The sequence below is a fragment of the Falco cherrug genome, chromosome 3, assembly GCF_023634085.1.
Source record: "Falco cherrug isolate bFalChe1 chromosome 3, bFalChe1.pri, whole genome shotgun sequence".
In the NCBI taxonomy this organism is placed as follows: Eukaryota; Metazoa; Chordata; class Aves; order Falconiformes; family Falconidae; genus Falco; species Falco cherrug.
Window position 1 is genome coordinate 108,681,663 of NC_073699.1, and position 23,847 is coordinate 108,705,509.

General features: G+C 43.4%; 1 protein-coding gene across 6 annotated transcripts in view; it reads right to left on the minus strand.

The window, feature by feature from the left end:
- The window catches only part of MIB2 (MIB E3 ubiquitin protein ligase 2), a 53,627-nt gene that overhangs the window by 1,455 nt on the left and 28,325 nt on the right, over nucleotides 1-23,847 (minus strand). For 5 of the 6 annotated variants that reach the window (XM_055704805.1, XM_055704803.1, XM_055704804.1 and 2 more), the window contains 15 exons: nucleotides 23,469-23,575; nucleotides 20,006-20,200; nucleotides 18,497-18,639; nucleotides 16,391-16,498; nucleotides 15,042-15,146; nucleotides 14,138-14,300; nucleotides 12,993-13,126; nucleotides 10,368-10,516; nucleotides 9,554-9,710; nucleotides 8,694-8,848; nucleotides 7,932-8,058; nucleotides 6,312-6,542; nucleotides 4,419-4,597; nucleotides 2,425-2,609; nucleotides 1,583-1,648 (listed from right to left, as the gene is read on the minus strand). In XM_055704805.1, coding sequence (XP_055560780.1) covers nucleotides 1,583-1,648; nucleotides 2,425-2,609; nucleotides 4,419-4,597; nucleotides 6,312-6,542; nucleotides 7,932-8,058; nucleotides 8,694-8,848; nucleotides 9,554-9,710; nucleotides 10,368-10,516; nucleotides 12,993-13,126; nucleotides 14,138-14,300; nucleotides 15,042-15,146; nucleotides 16,391-16,498; nucleotides 18,497-18,639; nucleotides 20,006-20,200; nucleotides 23,469-23,575 — 2,204 coding nt within the window. The remainder of the gene's footprint in view (nucleotides 1-1,582; nucleotides 1,649-2,424; nucleotides 2,610-4,418; nucleotides 4,598-6,311; nucleotides 6,543-7,931; nucleotides 8,059-8,693; nucleotides 8,849-9,553; nucleotides 9,711-10,367; nucleotides 10,517-12,992; nucleotides 13,127-14,137; nucleotides 14,301-15,041; nucleotides 15,147-16,390; nucleotides 16,499-18,496; nucleotides 18,640-20,005; nucleotides 20,201-23,468; nucleotides 23,576-23,847) is intronic. The other variant, XM_055704809.1, reaches the window with a different exon arrangement.

Below are 23,847 nucleotides of genomic sequence, written 5' to 3' on the forward strand. Positions count from 1 at the left end.
TTGTTTGTTTGGTTGCTTTTTTTAAAGGAAACAAAAACGTTGTCTGAAATGCCCTGCCTTGTTGTTCTGGAATGTGCTGCTGCTACCCTCAAGTTAAAACTTTCAAAGCTGCTTGTAATGCTCTGCCATACCAGTCTGGCAACCCTTACAGTGCTATGAGTACTATGTTCTCTCAACCTCCTGTTCACGTCTGGGATTCAAATTTCTGGTTAAGTCTTTCAGGACATACATGGTAGAACAGGAAGAAACCATTTTACATCACTTACATTGACTTTTGCATATAAGAAACTATACAAATAAGAGTAATTTGGTCAACACTAAGAAGTGAAAAAACATCAAATCCTGGACAACTGCTAGCTTAAGTAAATAAGACTCCTCCTTGTTTCAGCTTTCAGCCCACTGTTCATCTTCTGATCCTCAACTTTTAATTAGGTAGAGCTTTACACTTCGATATAGATGTCGCTTTCCCCAGTATTCTGGAATTAGTTACGCTTCAGTGGTATAAGAAGTGATTTCAAATCCATAAAGGTGAAGCAAGTTTGGGGATGGGGAGCTTGTTAAAGGCAAACACTGAAGACATCACTGATAAGGACGTCCTGCTGAGATTTTCAGAGACCTTGACCGTTCCTCCTCCAGCAGAAATTTGCATGCAAATAGCTCATTTGGAATTCTCATCATTATTTTGCTGCCAGTCTGTAACAAAGACAAATGCTCCTGTCTACCGTCAAGCAGACTTGCTATTTCTTGCATTATAGAGTTCCAAAGAATTTCTGGTTTTGTCAGCTGTATATACGTCCATTGCCGTGTGACAGGCTCTTGGCTCCCCTGTGCTTTTTTCAAGGCATCAAGTCTATATAACCTGACTCCAACAAAGCAGTCCATAATACTAAGTGATGAGCAGCAGGACATGCAATCCATTTGCCTGTGCACCTGCCATAAGAGTGATCTCAGCTACAAAGACATCAACTCTCATCACCTCTATGGAAGAAGCTTCAGTGGGAAACCTGTGTTAAATCTCAGGCAGGTGCAAACCCGCTTCTAGCTTGCTGACGTGCATGATATTGCTCATTCTGGATGCTGAGTAAGGTGAACAGAAGACAGTCTTTTAGAACTGGGCTAAAAAGCTTTATCAAAACGATCCAGCTCAGTGATTCCTGGACAGCTGGCTAATGCCAGCCCCGCCCAGGCACTGTAATTTCAGCCAAGGGAGGAGCAAGGCTTTCACAAGATGTAATTTTTCCTTTCTCACAGATTTTCACTGTTAAATCGCCACCTGTGAAAACCGTTAGACTGACACATAGATAACCTAGTATTTGCTTTCAAGATGCAAAAGAAGCCACGCACAGGACAAGCTTTGTCAAATGTCCTCTCCTGCCTATGCAGCTTGAGCTTGGCCCACGACACCTGAGAGAATCTACCTCTAAAGGTGGTCAATGGAAAAGGCACACCCCCCTCTCCCCTAAAGAACCCAAAACAAAATGTCATCTCCCTTCCTTATGCTTATTTCACTGAAAATCATTGATGCTGCTCAAACTAATGTGACCCTTCCCGCAGCACTGAACAGCAGGAACAGCAAACATACCTTGTTTCAGTTTTTTGGTTATTGTCACTTGACATTTGATGCACTTCTTCATTCTCCTGGAGCATTCTACCATGAATGATACAAGAAGAGATTACAATTAAGCTCACTGATGATAGAATGAAGAGGAAGACGACAGACTCAAGAACATCAGCTTTGAACAACCTGAGACCTCCCTGGACGATTAAGAGATTGTTTCTGCATGGAAATGAGAACGCTACCTTCTTTTTTGAGCTACATCCTAGTCTCTTGGTTTTGTCTTTCCTACGCCAGTAGCAAAACCAACACCTTTAAGTCCTCAACACTCTGTGCTACTGGAACTGCTGCACTGTGGATCAAAACAGCCCTTTGCTCTGAGGGAAAAGGATGCAGCTCTGGCGCACAGTCCTTACCAAAGTCCCTGTGGTCAGACTGTGAGTGCCTTGTGAGATAACAAACTTGCTGACATGTTTGAGCAGGCTGCCATTAAAACAAATGAAATGCAAACCAGTAACAAAAGCCAGAGAAGGAAATCCTTCTCAGGAGGTTTATGATGGATAAAGCAATGCCTGCTAGAACTGAAACATCTGGCTTTCCTTCTGAATTACCCAGGGCATCTATAAGCACAAGCAAAGCTGCCTGGGGTCCCAATCAGCAGACAGTCAGAACACCCCATGGTTTTTATAGATAACTTTGGACATCTTATGTGGTGTTGAAATCATGCTGGGGTTGTTTCAGGACACAAACAGCACAATAGCTTTGTGTCTGAACAGAGTTTGATTTATGATAGTCCAGCTAGGGAAGCTAGGTAGAACAGGAAACAAAAATTTTTTAAAAAAAGACACACACACACAGAATGAACTTACCTTCACAGACAATACTGTGCTGGCATGGGAAGAAATGTATGAGCAAGGCCAGCTCTGAGCAGACCAGGCACTCTGTGGGGACTGCCACACTCGAGACACTAAGGTTGGTCATTGTGTTGGGGGTAGTGTGCACACGGCGAAGGCTGCAGGTGATGGCTGAGCTGTCTGAAGAAATCTGCTGTTCCCTGCAACCACAAACGTAATAAAATTTGAGCCACGCACTTCAGGTCCTCCTTCAGCAACCAGGTAACATTGTATTGATCGCTGGAAAACACTCCACATGGAGACAGAGCAGCAGATGCTCAGGTAGCATAAACTTGTAAACCTTCACTGCCCTAGTGGGACCAACTCAGTCTTTAGTAGCTGGGATTCTGACTGGATTTATCTAAAAAGAAAGGGAAAGAGCAGAGATGACTAATATTTACACACGTTGAAAGTGCTCTTTTGGAGGGCAACAGTAAGGTATTGATGGTACAATCACCTCCTGGGAGCAGTCAGCTTTTAGGAGCTATTTAAAACGTGCAGTCCTAAGGATCCTTCATTTTTGCACGTTCCTGAAAAGTGCCTGGGGTGGTTTTCTCCAAGTTTGCCTCCTGCATAATACAGGCTCAGATTCAGATTTCTGTCCTGGCATTACGAGCCCTCAGCACCCAATCCGTCTATTACTTTTCCTGCCAGCCGATCATCTGCTAGCTAGACCTACTACTTAAACTGCAAGAATGATTGACGACTGAACAGAAGGGACAAGGGTAGTCATTTACTAGCAAATGTGTCTTCAATACTGCCAAGAAATCCCTGGCCCACTAGGAGTACTGCAAAGGGGTGCGTTTTGGTTTTTTCATGCAAAGTCAGTAAGTTTCTGGGAAGAAACTACTATCTAGCTTCCTAGCAAAGTGGCAGTAACTTCATTATAAATGCGTATAAACCCCAGACACTCTTCCCCTTCTAGACCTATTAATTTCAGTCAGACTAACAAGTAGCTGACAAAGGTACAGCTAACTACCTTGTTCTGCTGGCTCCTGTGTAAAATGCTGGGACACACCATAGTGGCTTAGGCCTATGGTCTAGCACACAGACTCAGTCTGCAGTGGCTGCCTTAACCCTGCAGACACCCCCCGAAATCCTCCAGCTGAACCTCAACACAGAAGCTGAAACCAGTACATTGTACGAGAAACGTCAGTCTGAAAGAACCAGCATTCTTTAAGCAAAAAACCCCTTTATCCAACATATACTTCACTGACAAAAATCCCTACAGAAGATGTTTAAGGGAAACATTTCACCTGTTATTTACAGTGGACCAGAAACATGGCCAATTACAGTGGCTGCTGCATGGCTCTTCCTCCAGGGTTAACATGACTGTGGGTCTTGTGCCCTCCAATCAAACAGAACCCTGCTTCCATGTTTGCAAAGTCAAAATCCAAACAAATGCTTCTCAGAACCCAAGTTAAAGCCATCTTGGACTCGCAGCTCTCCCTTTGGCATTTTCTTTGCTATTTCTCTTACTGGCTGAAAACCAGGCATTTATCTAGCTCTGGAATAATTTCTGCAGATTCTGGTGCCCACTCTTTTGTTGCACTTCCTCTCTGCTTAGACTTTAAATACCTGCAACTGAAGAATCCAATGAAAATAAACCACAACCCAGAATTTACTCTGCAAGACAGAAGTTGCTCTTGGCTTCAGTGGCCAGTCTCCTGAGATTGCCTCAGGGCTCTCTGTAAATCAGGAGGCCAAGTTTGCACCAAGCAGTATTAATCTGCTTTTTCCAACTCTTTCAAATGGCAGCATATACCCTTAAATAACCCCTCCAGAAACACAGGGTGAGCAACCAGCTCCAGAGGAAACAGGAGGTGCTCACACTGACATCCAAAGTGTTTCAAAGATGCTTCATCCCTCCTGGAATAACAGCTGCATGCAGTGACACCACAGTCCTGTGGAAGCACTCTGCATGTTGCAAATAAGTACGCTGTAGGTAGTTTCCAGAGGACATGGCTTACCTGAATTTCTGTGAGAAGTCTTTCACAATCTGGACAATCCTTCCATCTGCAATGAGGTCTAAAGGAGACTTTCCCCGATGGTTTGCATAATTAATATCTGCTCCTTCTTGTGCTAAGTAACATGCAATTGCAGTTCCAACATTCAGCTCTACATTTCCAAGAAAGCCAGAAGCCTGCAGCTAAAAGTTGAGAAACACTCTCTGTTAAGAGAATAAGTTTCTGTTATGTGCCTTTGATCTGTATCAAATTCTAAACAAAGTCTTAATCTGAAAGTGCAATTTAGCATTCTTTTTTGAAAACACAAAAATCCTTCAGCATGTAAATAGCAGATTCAAATCTCACATTCCAGGAACAACAGCGCATAAGACTGGACCTAACTGATGCTAATTATTACTAATCATAGTAATAGGCATTCACTTCTTCAGGTAGTGAAAAGGAAGTACTCTGAAGCCACCACAGCACATACCAGTTCATGAACAACTGGTGTATGGAGACCTAAGTGACAGGTATTTAAAAAGCCAAGTTTCTGTATACATTATCCCAACTAATTGAAAGTCAACAAACATTTTCCACTGACTTAGAAGACCAGGGCAGGTAGATCAGAGCAAGTAAAATTAGACATGAAGGACTCTTAACATGTCCAGACCTTGTAATGTAAACGGTATTGGGAATGACATGCACCGATCTGTCATGTTGCTTTAAAACTTTCTGTGTCCAGGACTATTGGCTGTCCCTAGCACAAGCGAAGACCCAACAGCTAGCAAAGCTGTTAGGCAGGCTGAGTGAGATAAAACCCACCCTTGCAGCTGACCCCTTTGCTCATATTTCCAGGCAAAGAAATTCAGAAGAAAGAAGCGTTTGCTGAGCTGGTGTGGGGTGTCTCTGGAATGTCAGTGGCTGATCGAGCCCGAGTACCTGAGGCTGGAGCATCTTCAGAAGAGCCTTGAGCCATCAACTCATCCTATCAACACTAGTAGCTTGGTGATGAGCAGAATGGAAGAAGAGCAACGCGCTAGGGTTTTTTCAACTAGAAAGGAGGAATGGGTGGTTTGGCACACAGCATGCAGCCCTTTAGAATGTTGGTTTAATTGATTCTGTTCATTTCAAATTACAATTAAAAAAAATTTATGCTAGATTCTCCAGTATACTAAATTATCCCTACAACAGAATCATTCTCGCTCCACCCATAAAGTATAACCAACATATGCACTGCAAATTGGGTGTGTGCATGTGTTGGTATTTAAGTGGATGGCAGAACACTTTGAAGGGCTAATTTAATCTTTGCCAAAACCAGACTAAGCTTCCAGTCTTTGACATATCATGCGCTGATTTCTAGTTCTAAGGCATTTCCTGAAAGGCCTTATATATCCCTGAATACAGAGCCACACAGTGAAACCCAGTTCAGGCTTTGTGACAACATAATCTTTATCCTTCAGCCTGATACATCTCACCTCTCACATTCTGTTCTACACTGCAGATAACTGCAGCGTATGTGGTTAGCTATCCTCATATTTTCCATGCCATAAGACAGAAATGAATTGCTGTGGTTCTGGGGCATGAATTAAACCCAAGAGTCTTGGCTCTACAACTGGATTCATGACCTTTCCCATGTCAAGAAAGAAGCACACAATGCTAATAAAAATATCAGGGAGACAGTATGAATTGTTGTCTGACTATGTGAAGTTTCGTGCTATAAATTCAAGCGTACCCTCAGAGGATCTATTCTTGCTTTCCCACAAGCAAGAAGGCTTGTTTCCACGCTCCTCATCTGGAGTGGCTTTACACAATTTCCATGCCTTCCTCTGTCCCCTCAGACCCCCACTACCTGCTCTCATTTTAACATCATGCATTTTCCTGCCATTGGCGCTAGAATTTCTCCTACTCCCAGCTCACCTTGGAAAGAAGGGACAATCCCATCTCTCCTTCACGCTTCTCCATCATGAGTGACATTAACTGCTGCCGTTCCAAGGCAATGTGCATGGCTGTGTCCCCATCCTCATCTTCAGCATTGACATCACTGCCTTCACTGACCAGCAGTTGCACCATCCCTACATGTCCCTGGATGACAGCCAGGTGCAGCGGTGTCTGGTTGCGGTTGTTCTTGAGGTTGACATCACAACGACCCTTGAAGAGAAGAATTGCATGAGGGTGAGTTTGGCTGAAGAAAAGTGCTGCAGCTGTGGGGCTTGTTGAGGCCCCAGGTCTCAAGTCCCTCTTCGTCAGGACAGCAGTACAGAGATCTCCAAGACAGCTATATGACCCAGCACTCCGTAACTTAAGTCATATGGCCCCCACACCTCAGACATCAAGAAAGAGAGGATCAGAAGCCAAGTGCCCAACTGACACACAGATAACATAATCCTGGTGATGACTTCGGTATGACAACTCATCACTTCCCTGACACAAACAGATCTTGAAACCACTCCAAGCAAACGGGCATGGACTAGTTCCTCTAAAGCAATACTGATTCCTTGCTGCCTGTGGTGCTTTGGTTTCCCCTCTTCAAAGCAAAGAGGTGAAAAAACTTCAAATTTGAATCACTCTGCCCCTCTGCCAAGTCTGCAGAGGAAGACAGCAGCAAGGGTTAGAGAACAGAGAGCCTTTAAAGATACGGCTATGCTAATGCAGCAATTATGCCAGAAATAAAGCATAGTACTAAGTAGTTAGTGCTCACAGACACTCCTCTACAGCATTCATTTGTAAATCCATTAAAGCCTTGTTGTAGTGGTTTGGATTCCCTGGTAAAGATGGAGGAACTCAGCCAACAAATGACTGAGAAGAAACAAACCAGGAGTGCTGACATGTAGTTGTCACGTTCATGGCCAATTATCATCTGAAAGCAGAGACAGCGGCTAGCTTTGACTCCACAAAAATCAACAGCAAAATGCCAGTCAAATTGTCATCCTTCAGTTTGCCATTTTCATTGCTAAACAACACTGGTCATCAGGGGCACGTCTAGCACTAACTTAAGACTGAAGAAAGATAAATAACCTGGAGCAAACACGTCAAAATAACTTGTTCTGCATTCAAATGGAATACATGCCTTCAGATACTCTTTCGTGAAAATGAAGAGTGAGAAACCCACCACAGAACAACCAGTAGCTGGGGAGCTTCAGCATATACCTGGAGCGAGAGAAACTGGGCTCTGACCTGGACCTATGTGGTAGGGAAGGTTCTGAATGCAGATTTACACACTCCTTAATGAGCTATTCCGATGTCTCTTCCCTTCACACCCACCACTTCACTGAACATTTTGCAGCAAGCTCCAGTTCCAAGCCGCGTTGTTCTAGCCTGCAAGATACCCTTCTCCTCTACTGCCAGTGCCAAAGGAAAATACCCCCAGGAATGCCAACCTCTGTTCTTCAAAGTCTGAAAAGCAATGCCAGCTCCTCAAAGAGACACAGACATTCTTGTGAGTCCCAGCATTAACTCAACAGTGATTAGGAAATGTAGAGGTTTGGCAGCAGCACAGATGGGAGTTTTTGTTGGTGACGGTTTTGTTTTCTTTCTTACCTCTTTGATGAGAATTTCTGCCACTTCTTTGTGATTATTAAGAGCAGCAAGGTGCAGGGCAGTGAAGCCATCTTCCTTTTTGGAATCAACCAGCTGCCGAGCTCTTGCTAGTATCTTCTTTATGGCTCTAGAGTGTTGGAGGTTAACAGAGATGGAAGAGTTACTTTACCAGGAAGGAAAACAATACAGAAGACACAGGCCTGCCTCTATTGCGCAGCAGATATGGATGTTCATGTTTCTATAGGCAGCATCAGGAGCTGGCACCTGTGATGCAGAGCACTCCCCTCCACCTGACAGATTAAATTAAAAGAATAAAACAGAAACCCTCAATTGTCATTTAATAAAGTAAGATAAACTCACACTGCTATGAAAATAACAAGCAGATTTATCCCTCTGGAAGAATTCCAGAGGCTGTCAGTTAGACAGGGTCTTTTCAAATACTGTTTACTACAGACCTCCTCCTGTCCTTCCATGCGTGAACCCAAACATCTAAGGAGACTATCCAGAAGCAGACAGATTATCTAGCCAAGCTAAGGAGGTATGAGGAAGATGGGATGGGGAAAGCAGGCAGCAGTTTCCTGTAAATACATGAAGCAGAGGAGGGCAACAGCTATACCTAGCCGTATCTACACCCAAGAAATGTATAACCACCCACCTCCTTCCTAGCTATCTAGAACTACATCTGCTACCTTCTTACTGTTTAAGACAGCAAGCATGAGCAAACATCTGTGAAAGCAGTAGAAATGAAAAGAAGTCACTTACAGCTTGTTGCCTTTTAGAGCAGAATAGTGGAGCAGGTTGAAGCCTTGACAATTCTGGACAGTGAAGTCTATGTTGGGTACTTCAGTGAGAATCTCAATAACGACTTTGCAATCTGCAGTGATAGCATAATGCAGGGGAGTGTCTCCCTGGGAATCCTATACAAGGATACCAAAGCACAATTACCTACATCAGAGCGTCAAATGAAATAGCTCACCCTCAGGGACAGTTCAAGATAAGAAGTTACAGTGTCACCAGGTCACATCAACTCCAGGCCAAACATCCCTAGCACCCATAGCAGTTTCATAGCCTTTGAGAAATCTTTTCCCTAGGGTTTGAAACCAGCTCCTGAGTAGACAGGTGCTAACATTCCTAACTAACTTTGAGGGACTGACCCAGCACAGTCCAGTCCCACCATCATACAAGCACATCTTAAAAATGGGTTGGGTCCAATTCACCATCACTGCCCTTCAAGTTCCTAAATGCCAGTCTTAAAAAAATCTCACCAAGCCTTATTGCTGGGAACAGGAGTGTTTGAACGACACATTAATTAGCAGCAGGTCAGCTCTCACTGGAAGCCCAAGTCCAGCACAGCAGAGTGCGCACTACTGGACTGAGCTGAGCAAATTCACGATGGTGAACGGACAGACTCAAACCTGGAATTTCACAGTACTGAAGGTAGAGGAATACTTCCTCTGTGCAAATGCACAGTAGTGCATTTGAAGAGAATGACCTTCAAATTTTACAAAGCAACAAATTGTGTAAGACATAAAGAAGCACCTCACTGCCTCAAAAAAAAAAACCAACAAAAAGAAAAAAAGCCCAAACACTCTCCCAAAATGCCATAAAACCCCAAAACTTACTGGGAGGTTGACATCACAGTTGAACTCACAGAGGGTCCGCACCACCTCTGTGAATCCTTGACTGACAGCAACAAACAATGCTGTGCACTTCGCATTGTTTAACAGGTCTGCACTGGCTCCTTTACCAAGAAGAACACGGGCAACCTCAGCTTGGTTTCTGATTTAAAAGCAAGGAGTAAGACAGATTAGATTCAGTCCTGTGCAGGCAGTGAATTCTTCTTGCAAGGCAACAGAACCTTTTTGGGTTTTGTATACTCTTAACCTCATCCCACCTCCTCTTAGTATTAAAAAAACCCAAAAGCAAAATAACACATTAAAAAAAATCCCCACATAACAAAACCTTCCTAATTTGCACTCTAGAATCTGCTCTCTCTTTACTTTAAATCCACAAGAATCTCCCAGTCTTAGTGATTAATTCTTCCCTGGTAACTGACAAGACAATTCAACCCTTCATCTTGCTCTGGAAAACCATGCACTTACAGAAATCAACCAACCAAATTAATCCCAACTAAACAAACCACTCCTCCATCCCCCTGTAAAAAATGCAATCACTAAAACCCCCTTATCACTTCTGATTCCTCCTCAAGATCTCTGGCATGGAAACTGACCTAGCTGAGGAGGTTAAATCAGGGCACTAAGAAATGCATCTGTGGCCCTGAAGCTCAAAGGCTGATTTCTAACAGAAGATAAAATCAAAGAAAAGCCTCCACCAGCCACGCATCCTCCACACCGACTGCCCATTTATATCTAGAAATGTCCTTCTGCAGCCCTTTAGGTCTTGTAATCAGGGATCACAAGAAGAAAGATCTCCTACCCGAAAGCTGCATAGTGCAGCGCTGTATCGCCCTCTTCATCCCTCAGGTTGACAGCGGCATGTGCCTGCAGCAAAATCCTCACAATATCCAGATGCCCCTGATAAGAGGCGATCTGCAGGGCAGTTCTGCCCTGGTTCTTTGCGTCGACCTACAGGAAGGGCAGAGACACAGCAAACGGCTTGGTTAGGAAAGACCTTGCCTTGTGTTCAGGCCTTAGCTCTGTTCTAGAGCAGGCCGAGCAGGATGGGAGTCACTAGCTGCATAACAGTAGCATTTCTGAGGCTGCAAAGGAGAATCCGTGCCCCGTCGGCTCCGCTTTATGTACAGGAACAACAAGGCTGACCTTGTTCCGGATTATTTCTAAAGGGGAAGGGAACTGCACATTCAGTCAAGAAGGGAGAGGCGAGTGAACTGAGCTAGAAGCCAGGGCTCTAATTGCAGCCCTGATGCCAAAATCCCTCCATGCCTGCGAGCAGAATACTTCTCGACATCTCTGCCAACAATTCCTTTCCCAATAGGAAAATATGTGAGGAGATCAAATTAGCTTTGCATAAGGCTTTGAAGATGCCAAGTCCCCATTGTTCCATGTTACTCCAGGTACTTTATTGGGCACAATGGCTGGAGGGTATACCACAGTGTTGAAGTGCTGCAATGAGATTTTTTTGAGAATTAAAGGGACTGAAAAACAAAGAGAGGCTGTATGAAAGGCAAGGGAAAAAAAAAAAAAAAAAAAAGGAGAAGCTACTGAAATCAGTGGGAGGCTAAGGAGAAGAGATGAAGGAGCTAACAAACCCTCAGCAGACAACTAAGTACCACGCAGCTGCTTGCTCACTCCCCTCACACCCTGGCAGTGGGATGGGGGGGAGGACTGGGAAAAGGTAAAACTCATAGACTGAGACAAGAACAGTTTAATAAATATAATGATGATAATAACAATACTCAAAAGGAAAAAGAGAGGAATAAACCCCAAGAAACAAGTGATGCACAATACAGTTGCTCACCACCCACTGACCGACGCCCAGCCAGTCCCCCAGCAGCGATCGGCACCTCCCAGCTGACTCCCCCCAGTTTCTATACTGGGCATGACGTTCTATGGTATGGAATATCCCTTTGGATAGTTTGGGTCAGCTGTCCCGGCTACGCTCCCTCCCAGCTTCTTGTGCACCTCCTTACTGGCAGAGCTTGGGACACTGAAAAGTCCTTGACTTAGAGTAAGCACTACTTTGCAACAACTAAAACATCAGTGCGTTATCAATGTTATTTTCATACTAAATCAAAAACACAGCACTGTACCAGCGACTAGGAAGAAAACGAACTGTATCCAAACCAAAACCAGGACACAAAAGAGAACAAAGTTGTTTTTTTGCTGCAGCTCGTTCTATGCAGCAGTCAGGACAGCAGGACAGGCAAGACTTGCTTTGATTCACTCAAAATGATGGGCGAGTCCTTTAGGCAAGGAGGCATTAAAGGTTGATGTGTTATTCTGCCACTTACACAACACAGACAATGCCGATAAGCTGGAAAAGCCTTGGCAAGCAATTCCAACGTGCACTAAGTTAGCCTCAAATCCAGTCTCCTCTTGCTGTATGTAAACTTTTACAGAAATAACTAATTTATTAATATTAATATTAAAGGTAGAAATAGAAACGTAATTAAAATAACTAATAACATAATGGATTCCTGACTCCTGGCACTCTGTCTAGGATAAATTCAACAATTGCAGGTATTTGTCTACTCCTCCCATCTCCAGAGGTCCCAATAACTTTGTAAATAAAGAACCATAATAAATACCAGACAACTAACCACTAAATCAGCATCACAGAGGCTCCTCCAGAATTTATGCTAGTTTTCCTGGTTCACATATCCGGCTTCTCCTACCAGCCATGCAGACATAGCCTCAACAAGACTTATGTTTTATTACCAATGGTTTCTGAGGTCACTGCTGAAATACTTTCTTCTCTGGGTCTCCTTTTTTAACTTGTTTATAAATCCTGTACCCCTCACTGGCGGGGCTTGAACCTTCAAACAGGCAGCTTGAAAGAGCAGTGATTTCAGCAGATGTAACCCTAACAGTCTGGCACTCTGCAAGCACACCAACAAGTCAAGCCCAGTTTCCTGCTCCAGTCAGACATGAGATAAGACACTACGCAGACACGCACAGCGTCAGGATCTGGGCAGCTTTGCTCTTTCCTGATTCCAACAATACCATTTTGCAAGGTCGTCTAAGGACAGACACATTCAGCCAGGCACAACCTGAGGCTTTCTTTTCAAACCAAGGCTAAACTCAGACATCTTGCTACTATTTTCATACAGATAATTACCTCTCCCGCTAATTCTACAGGTGCAGTGTCCATACAGGAAATCAGGGAAAAGTCAGCTTTGGAAATGTGCTGTAAGGACTTAACTCTAGTTCAGATTTAATGCTGCAAATACACACATTTGATATACAAATTTAATCCTTAATTGCAGCAAAATAATTTTCCAGTTGTTGGGAGCTACTCTTAGGTCTGGAAAATATATTATTTTTCTCCTATCTTTTTCCACACTTGACTACAAAACTTTATGACAGTATTTTTGAAGAAGAGCAACAAAAAGTAACCATTCAGGATTTCTTCAAAACTTGCCTTGTCCGGGTACTTCTGAAGGAGCTCCGAAACTTTAGCTGCATTGTTCAGTGCTGCACAAATGACCAGACAGCCTGCATGCTCTGACTCCGTCTTCTGGGACAGCAGTTTCTCCAATACAGTAATCAAAGTACCTGGTAGGAACGAGAAACAGCCACAGGTTAAGAGGGCTGAGAAGCATGTGTATAAAGGCATACAGTTGGCACAGTGCAGCTGTATAACCCCAGTACAGACCTGCTGCACCTGTAGCACTTAGCACCCACAAAGAGCTTTACAAACTTGCAGCTTACACAGAACTTTTGCTTTCCAAGTCTGATGTTTTGAGAACCCAAAAGACATGAGACCACGCTACAGAAGACCAATACAGAAAAATCACTACTAAAAGGCAAATAATCTGAAGAGGAATGCATGGATTTGGAAAGGATGCTGTAGGGAAGAAATAGAGGTCCTTTCAGATAGGCCCTCTAATTACAGACTTTTGAGCGTTTGAGAGGACGGAGGTGTTACAGTTCTCCAGACAGAGCAAAGTTAAAAAGCTTGGGCTCGTGTGCAAGTTCTCCCTGAAGTCCAAGTTGAGCAAACAGTTTAAGACCTATCTACATAGCAAAACAAACAAACAAAAAAAAAAGGCAGGTCTGTCCTCTCTCCGACAAGATCCTGACTTCTAAAGGAAACAAGTATGGCGAGGCTACAAAAATTTTTACAAGCAGATGTGCAAAGTGAAGTCCCCTTTACACACCATATGATCCCAATTTCCCAAATTCAGTTTCAGGGTGGACTAGACAAAATAATTGTTGACAATGCTTCCACACAAGGACCTAGGAATATTTCACAAGCATTCAAGAATTAGTAACCTCCTACAGGAAGTGGAGCAGGACGGAACAAAAAATTGAGACAGATCAAGGCAGAAGCAAACACTGAACCTAGGGCAGTGCCATGATTAGCATTCCCAAGTCCTAAATTCTATTTCCCTGCTAAGGCCAGCTTTGCTTCTCCCAGCAAGGCACAGCCTGGTTTTGGAGCTCTGTCTGGGGAAGAACAGGCCGCTGAGATTAACACTGTTCAAAGAGTGCTGCTGCTGCTACACCAGAGCAATCATTTCACAGGCCCTGACAGATCAGACACGTCTGTTCTCACTATCTCACTTTTTGATTCCTTTGCATTCTCCGTTGTCATGAGGTTTGCTTCCTCATCTCTCTGATAAGCTGTCAGGCAAGCTGGGTTAAACGTCCAGGACTGCCCTCCAACCGACACTCGCAAATCTCCATCCCCATAGACTTTGATCACTTTGCCGATGTGCCCTAGGGTCTGCAATGGAAAAAGAGAAATGATTTTTAACATGTAAGACACGGTACGCTTTGCATCTCAGAACCAATGCAACGCTTTAAGAGTAGTTTCGCAGGCGGCACTCCTGCTGTGTGAAAAGAAGCACTGAACAGCGACACACTCGCAGACAGCTCCCACTTCAAGGACACCAGAGGGTTCTCAGCAGTTTCTCTATTGCTGGTTTTACATAAGAAGGGTTTCCCAGACACATCACAAATGTCTGGAGAGGAAGGTGGTGAAACAACAAAACACAGTCTGAAGAACCCTGAGACAATTGATAAAATTTGGACTAGGAAAGGTTTCCTCTGTGCATTTAATTGCTCCTGGAGGATACCTGTATTCTGCTTTTTAGGCATACTGGTCTGATCAGGCCGTTTCTCTACTTGGACACTTCCCTGCCTTGTTCCAGGGAATTAGGGATGGCGTAAGAGGACTTGTTTACTGTGGTTAGTGAAACCTCTTATCTGACTTACTGGTAGCCAAATCCTTTGTCAGATTCCCCCTTTACCCACTTTTGTTTGGGTGCTGCACTGGGATTGTACTACTGATAGCCAACAGCACCAGGCAACATTTATTCTGCAAGGCCTTAGCAGTCCCAGAAAGGTCTGTGTGCTCACTGACCAGCAGCGATACTGGAGGGCAATGCAAGCCCAGCCACTAGTACTAATTGCTTGGGAAAACTCAGGAAGTTACTGGACTGTCCTGGAACTGGCGCACACTCACAGGTGCCATTTCATCTGTCCACTCCCCATGACCAGGTTGGAATCGCTTCACTGTTTCCATATCATCTATCACCCGGACAACATCACCAACCCAAAAGGTGTTGAGCTACAAGAAAAAGAAAGTCATAAGCTTTTGGGGGACGAAGCCAGGGAAAAAAAAGTGATCAGCCCCTCCACCCCACCCCCACCCTCAGGAAACAGAACCAAACAAGAAGCCCATCGACTCAAAAAACAACAAGGCATTACACAACGTAAGTAAGACTAACAAGAAATCTGTAATCACTCCACTGCAAAATAAACATGGTCCAAGGGCTGGGGTATTTCTGTTTTAAGCCAAGTGCACATGTAAGTAGGGAAATAATCTGGGACAGAACGTGTTTTTTATTTTTCTTTCTTCTTCTTCAAACCATTTATAATTAATACCAGTATAAAGTACATATGGAACTTTCCTTGGTCTGTCTCCTCACTATACCTGACTCGGCACTGGAGATTTTAATTCGCTTTAATAAGGAAGTTAAATCTCTTTGTTACTTGAAACAGAAAAGGGAAACCAGAGCTTATCTGTACCGGTAATTTGCCAGATGCTCCCTCTGCTCACTGAGCTAAGAAAGGAGCACTATCAAAACACACTTTTCAAAGCAGACTAATTCTGCACAAAGCAGTAAGACACTGCATTTTCCATTGGTATTAGAGTTTTTAGCATTGTGACCTTGTTCAGATCTTTCAGAATTTTGTAGTCTGCCAGCAGCTCCTCCTATACCTATTAGCCCTGTTTCTAATCATCGACCTCAGATTTCCAGACCTCAAACCTCCAGGGAAGGCCAGAGCTATGAGCTTTAGAAATACAGACACAAAATTAAAAGAGCTGGATTAAAGACTCGGGTCATTCAGAATAATCAGAGAGAAGCAAGACAAAGAACGGTGTGAGACAGAGAGTAACATCAAGACACAAGAACAAGGAAGAAAACAAAATCAAACGGAAATTACGTGGAAGAACATTCATTACAGATGAAAGGTAGCTGCAGAAGGATGAGCTACTGTAGGTCTGTTACCACTCTTATCAAAGAAGCTGAAATTAAGAACTGGAATTTACCTTAAGAACTTACAACATTTCAAATGCAAAGTTTCATAAAGCTGGACAGCCTAGTAGCCCAGCTCCCACCGCCTGCAACCATCTGTCTCAGCGCTGACGACTTGCAGGAAATTCTGCTGAGAACTACTGCTTTTAGAACAGCAGTGTATTCCTTCAGCACTTACTGGAGACACATTGTGTCCTAACACAGCAGGCTAAATGGCAGATATTCCCTGCAGCATTTCTAGTTCTGACCAAGCTCGCTTATCAGCACCTACCTTAGTCAGAGCTCCAGGATGGAAAGTCCAGCGGGTTTCACTGTTGAACTGGACCCTCACGTCCCCTCTGTCCGTGATTCTGTGCACAGTCCCTGTCTGGCCAATGAACTTTTGATAGGGAAAAAAAAAAAAAAAAAAAAAAAAGAGTAGGGGAAACCCCCTGAATAAATAACATTGCCTAATAGGAGGAAAGCAGGCATCCAAGGCATAGATGGCTAAAATACCCAACATTTCCAATTCACAGACTAACACTGCTGCCAAACCTCCTTTAAATGAGATGCAGTCGTTTTTCTGCAAAAGGAGAAAGGCTGCTTAGAAGCTCCTCTAAAGTGGCAACATTTTGAGGGAGAACGATGATAGGGACACAAAGTGTGAAAATTCTTGAAAATGCAGAACAAATTGTCCTCCTCTTTCCAAATGACAAAGGTGGGCAGATTACAACATTGCTCTGCAGTACAATACCAGCAAGGCATGCTCGGAGAGAACAAGAAGGGAGCATGGCAGAGGAGACTACAGAACACAAAGTATAGCTGTGTAGGGTGGTATTCAATATCTGTTGATTCTGGCAGGTCCTGAGCAGCTGATAGTTTTGAAGGAGACACAAAGTCCTGTTTTCTGAGATGACACGAAATTACTGTTTCTCTGTTTGCTATCCCTCTCTACACCTGCATTCACCAACAGGAATTCAGAAGTACAGAGGTTTAACAACCTAGCAGACTATGTTAGCTACTCAGCACCATTCAAGACCTACAGCTTTGGGGATGAAGACTTCAGCTAAAATAAAAAAAATTGTGGCTCCACTGACAGCCTTCTTAAACTTCTTGCCAGAAGATGGTAAGTTTCTGCCTGCCACACTTAAAAAAAACCGCAACAAACCCAAAGACCAATGCTCAGTTAATAATTTCCACATTGAAACTGCAATGACATTGTTTATCTTGACATTTCAAAGCATGATTTCAAAAAGACCACTCTTCTACAGGGCACGTTGGGCTAGGATACATATGTAAGACATCCGTATAATTTTATAGCACTGTTTCAAATACCAAAGTTTCAGACAGCTCTGTCTGAATCAGACCTGCAGGTTATTCAGCTTACTGACTCAAGCGTAGTGGGCATTTGGGTCACTTGTGGCTATACACTTCCCTTCCTCTGCAAAAAAACACTTCCTCTGCAAAAAAACACTTTTATACAAGGTATTAATACAGGCTCAGAGACAGGTCTTATTACTGTAACTGTGAGTACCAAAATGTGATGCTGTCTCACAGTAAATCTACTGCTCAACAGGAGTACTGCCTTCTTCAATATGTGAGGGTAATTTAATCTATTTTGGGCAATTTCTGTAGAATATTAAAATCCAAGAAAGTTGACTTTTAAGGAGAAACAAAGCAAAGACCTTTTAATCTAAATGGCAAATTTATTAATTTAGCTGTTACCATTTCATCTGAGTGTAAGCCCACACCGAATGTTCACAGCCCCTTGCAGACTTACTTTCACGATGGCCCCCTGAGATGCTATACCACAGTAATAGGTGTCATTTCTGTCTTTACTTCCTCTACTGAGTTGGGGTTTTTTAAGACAACAGGTAACAACAAACTGATAGCTCTTCAAACTATAGACAAGACAACAGGCTAAGCTCCAAGAACATCATATGGGCCGAGAAATTTTAGCCCTGGCCAGGGACAGAGCCCACTGTTGACAAAACACATAGCTTTCATTAGTAGTAATGCACAGTAAAAAAAAGAAGCCAAACGAGGAATGGATCCAGAACTCATTTAAAAACAAACCAGACGTTAGTTTTTTTTCTCTGGCTTAAGTGACTCTTAAGACACACTCTTTTGACCCATTGTAGACTCTTAGAAATTATGCAGGGCTCCACAAGACAATTCTCATACAACGCAAACTTATCTGAACCTAAAAATAAATCTGACTCCAGTGTCCTATCAGGAAGAATCTGTATTTGTGATTCAGTCAACACAATATAAATGTAGAAGGTAACACGTTGCATAAAGATGTTCCGGGAACTTCCTAGCCAGTGCCTACTTATGTAGTCTGAGACAGTGACTGATAGATACATTCTCGAGAGAACAGGAGCAAGCAGAAGCATACCTCAGCCATTTTAGGGTTCCAGCCACCATGGCCCTCCTGCATCTCCCGCAAGATGTCGATGTCCAGCAAGCATTTCACTTTGTCCCCATGCTGGAACGGATGCCTGTCCGTGCTTTCTTTCCTCTGCAGCTCAGCTGGTTTTCCTAAAGGGGAGAATGACACCACCCACATACACAAGGGATGCAATAACACGCATTGTGTCTCATTTGGCTTTGTAACAAGGGTTGCAAATTAGCATAGGCTTAACTGGGGCAGAACGGTGTAAAACTGGTTTTCTGTTGTGGAGCATGCCCTACACACTCCGTGGGGCAGCACTACGTAGACAGATCAAGAGGGTTTAGCTCTAACTGGATATCGACCTAACAGGAGGGAGTTCTGACACAACACAATTTTGTTCCTTGCCAGAGAGGGGAATGCCTTTGAACAATGGCTCTCACGTCACATCAGGTATCAGTAGCTGTTCTTAGCAGTTCAGTCACCCACAACTGTTGTTCAGCAGACACACCCCCACAGAACTCAGTTCTCTTCCACGGGCAGCCACATAGCTTGCTTTGTGAAGTGCTCTACCCTCCTAGCTTTCCCATGCACCAAGAGGCCATACCCCTGGAAATAAGCTCCTCATCCAACCCTTCCCTTCCCTCATGCCCTTTGCCAAGCTGCACAGGGAAAGTAAAGAATGAGAAAGGCCTGATTCTGCTCCTGCAGACTCAAGAACAGACCATTCTGTTTTCCTTCAGGGGAGCAAAAGATGGCCCGGGCACCTCATTAAAAAAAGTACAACTAAATTGCACCTTAGTAAAAAATGCTGCGAGTTCAAAAATATGAGTAGTTTCCTTGGTTTCGTTAAGAGTTAAGAGGAAAGGTGGATTGCAGCAAGTTGCCAATGTAGACATCACTTTTTCCCATTGCTTTTTCTTATCTCCCTGCTAGGCAAGTATTTGGAAGCTTCATTCTCAGAAATCTCCCTTTTGTCACATTCCCCTTCAACACACTTTTTTGGTCCACCAGAACAATAATATCTGCTCTCTAAAAGCACAGTGAACACGAGCTGGACCACTGCTTGCCTGAAGAATGGAAAACTTTGGATTACCAAAACTGACACTGGGTTGAATTCTCTGCTGCCAGACGCAGGTGCATCCAAGGGCATTTCATGCATTTGCAGCAGCAAGAAGTTGCCTTGGCAGAAGATGCCTCCTTGGGAAACAGCTGTGGGCATCTGATGAGTTTATCTTACCACTGAAAAGGCCAAAGTACTAATTAACCAGCTGGAAATAAAGCAGTATGCTCACACACAGACCACTTCTTTAAATGGTACATATTTACGTGGGAACTTTATAAAACCACCTGCTGATTTTCTGTCTTCCATGCAAAATGGCTTCAATGTCACAAAACAGTAGCGTGAATTAGAGTTTCTCAGCAGAAGACTTGGGTTTTTTTGTTGGGTTTTTGTTTTGGTTTTTCTTGGTTTTGTTTTTTTGGGTTTGGTTTTTTTTTTTTTTCTTTACACACCTAATTTTGGGAGATGCTCTTTGTAGTAAAAGCCACCGGATGCCTCCACAGTACATTTCAGGTCCACTTTTCCCTTGTGTCCAACTCTGTAGACATTTGTAGTACCATCAGACCACGTGACGCTGGCCACACTGCGTCCCGTCTCTACATCCCAGCCACGGATATCAACAACACGTCCAGTTTTACCTTCACCACCTGATGGAAAAAGAGGGGAAATAGTGTCCAGCTTGCATTTTCACTGAGACAAATACACAGGAATCCACCCAACACTGGAATGTTTACTGAGATATGACTTAATGACTTTTTTATCTTAACTAAGGAAAAAACAAGGAAAAAACTTGTCAGTTCTCCAGCTATTCACAACAGAGGAGTAGGCACAGAGCCCAAAGTCAACAGCTTGGGGCAGATGCAATTCTGACAGAGAAGCTGCCACCAGGAAGGATCTCTGTGGCCAGCTTTATATGTTGAACAGAAGCACACAGGTCTGCTTCACTGACGGCATACTGCTGCTGCCGGAAGCAATGCTCTCCAGTCAAGCATTCTTTATATACATCAAAGAAGGAAATCACAACAACAACAACAACATATTCAGCAGCTCACAGAGCTTCCTCACAGCTTGCATGATTCACCTTGATCTGCAGAAGAGATCTCTGTCACCTTTTTAATCAGGGAAATTAAACCCCAAGACAACTCAGCTTGACCAACTGCAAGAGTATCCCTACATTAAACTCACCGAAAGCCAGCCAGCCACACATTTACTTTGGAATACAAATATGGAAAAGCTGAATTCTGTGTAAAAGCAGCCATCCCTCCTGATGTACAGAAACCCTGCCTAGCTGGGCCACGCACAGTGTCATGGCACCACACTGTGGCAAGATAAAAACACAGCACTGTTGTAAAATCCACCCAAAATCTTTAATCTCTCCCCAGCGCCAGTCAAGTGGGGAATATCAAGTAAAGTTTGCTCTGGTACTTCTCTTCCCCTGCCCAAGCAAGGAGGAGGGCTACTGAAACAATCCAGAACAGGAGGATGTGGTCTGTGAGAAGGTAGATCTGGCTGGGCTCAAGGGACACACTCTCATCCGAGAGACAACAGGCTTTCCCAAACTGGGACAGCAGTATCTGTCTGTCTCACTGAGTGGACAGTGAGCTTCTAATTGCCTGCAAAGTCTTGGAATTTCATAGCTTAAAGGAATTAACTTCCTCATCTAACTGCCTATTCATCTAAAAAGCATAATACAGACAAACTAGCAGGCTTTCAGTTCTGTCAATGACAGGAACACACCTTTAGAGGGCTGGTCTGAGAATCAGAATGTCCCAATAGCTCTTGATTTCTACTGGAGGAAAAATATTTTTTAAATCCTATCTGCCTTTAAAATATCTCCCTAAAAATAGCAGGCGGATCCTAGTTCTGTACACTGCAGAGAGTTACAAGATCAGCACTTCAGATATCCATCCACCCACAGGAATATTATCTAGGAAAACACAATTTAAGTTAGCAAAAGCATTTCTATGATGTAACCTTCCTAGCTATGGCTAAAAAAAGCCTTCCAGGTTAGAATCCAGATCCTAGCAATAGGGCAGCTAACAGTAATTTTCATCTCCCTTTCTGCAGATAACCATAAACAACTGTCCAGTCCAAAATGAGCCAGGGTGACAGCTCTTAGAAAAGGAGGCTACGTCCAAGATGCAGTCACTGGCCACAGGAAGGGAGAGCCTCTGGACCGTACCAGCATTCAACTATGGGAACAGAGGGATCTTGCATCAACACCGTGTTCGTTTGACTACACTGTTCATGCAGACAGGTTGCAGCAGACGGCTGTCCTCTCCCCGCTCTTTCAGTCTGTAAGAAACCTGGTAGGTACCCCTGGCCTCAAATTAGTGCTGATGGAAACTTAGCACCAGTGACAAAAGAACTTGATGTTTGTCTGTTGCAGCGGGGGATTCAGATTGAACAACAACAACAACAACAAAAAGTAATCTCCCCCCTCGCCCTGTTCAGATGCTTTTCTCCGAGGAGGGCACTTCTTTCCACTTCCATAGTGTTTAGACTTCGAGAAATAGTAGTAAGGAAAAACAGGTATTCAATGAAAAAGTTGAAGTGACTGAAGAGCTGCCAGGGCCCACCCTGACCACAGCAGAGAAAAAAAGTTTGGTCAATTGACAAATTTTGCAGTCAGTGCTAATATTTGCAAAGGGTATCAGGCGTACTAAAAAGACACCGGCAAATAAAAGTAAGACCATTCCATCAGATTTCTCAACTAGCTGCTATTGCCCTTACCTGACACACCAGACTACATGATCAATACAAAAACTGAGCAGGAACCTATCACAGAGTTTGCAAGGTTATTTATTCTCACTTACACATGTTACCTCCTTAAACAGAAATAGAGTTGATGTGTCAGGAAGCTAAGGTCAGAAGAGCAAATGGCTATGGATGGGGGCAGCTCTATCAAAGACAGGGCAGTATTAGAGAGCAGCTAAGTGGCTGGCCTTATGTTTCTTCTCACTTGTCTTGCACGTGTAACTGCCTTCAGGTCACAATCATTGTAAGCAACACAAGACTCAGACATGTAAATGTTGATCTGCTCTCAAAAGGATGGATAAGCTCTACTGAACATAAGCTTCTTTTGCTCTCAGACCCTGCAAGTATCCATGTCCTCCACTGAACCCAGAGCTGCAATAAATGGTGGAGTCAGCACTGGAAAGCTTTGGACTTACAGCTTGATTATTAAGGTAAAAAAGAAGCTGTAAACATTACCACGTGTACAAGGTTCTGAACTAGAGACAGACGGTAAAGTTTCCTTAACCCTGTAGCACTACATTGAAATTGGTATCAGTGAACTGGACACAGTCAATACACCCCAAGAGCAGCTCCAGAAAAGGCACGTTTGTCCCTTTGCATTTCCAGCCTGAAGTTACAATTCATACAGAAAGCAGAAACCATTCTCCAGCAACCACAGCAAACAGTTCTTCATTAATGCTCCATGTGAAACACTCCCTACAGATCATTTCTCTTCACTGTTCTTAAGTGTCCAAATAAGAATATTCTGAAGAACTCCAAAGGAAAAAGGAATACCGGTCACAAAGTCAAACAAACCTTATTCCTACTATGAATGGAAGCTTTTTCAGGAAAAGACAGATATTTATTTTCTTAGAACATGGTGTACAGTTATAGTTCTATACAAGATCTTCCAGGATAGTTCCCATGAGTCTTCACATCTATGAAATAGAAGCAGCAAAATTTCCCTCCCACACCCTGAATGAATGCGAGTTTGTGTCACAGGTATGCTTTTAAACAAATATTATTGAACACTCTAAAGAACAGCAACCTGCATCACCTGAACAGCTCCTCTAGAAGCTACTGCTCAGCATATGTGTTTTTAAGTAGCAATTTGGCAAAAAAAAAAATTAAAAAAAAAAATCTAATGGTGTTTTACAGGACGTCTTGAAAGAAGCTTACCATCCTGGTTACCCCACTCCCAGTCAGGGCCACGGACAACTTTAGCCCCCTGGAAAGTCCCTTTTAATGTGATGCGAGTCAAATTCTGTCGAGGACTCACTAGGACTCTAGAAAAACAAAATAAGAGAAAACAAATTAATTTAATGCTACATTCACGCTTTATAAAGCTCTGTTCCAACCAAGGTCTGTTACATGAGGACCAAGTATACCACACTTACATATGGAAAAACATGGCCTGAGTTCTGAAGGGCATGTAAGAAGTGAGAGAAAACAATAAAACAGCTGAACAGGGTCTTTGATCCTAAAAGCTGGTCTCCACAGGAAGGTCAGGGTACTTGGGCACTGTTCCACTGATGGCAGAGAGACAACAAGCGAGTAA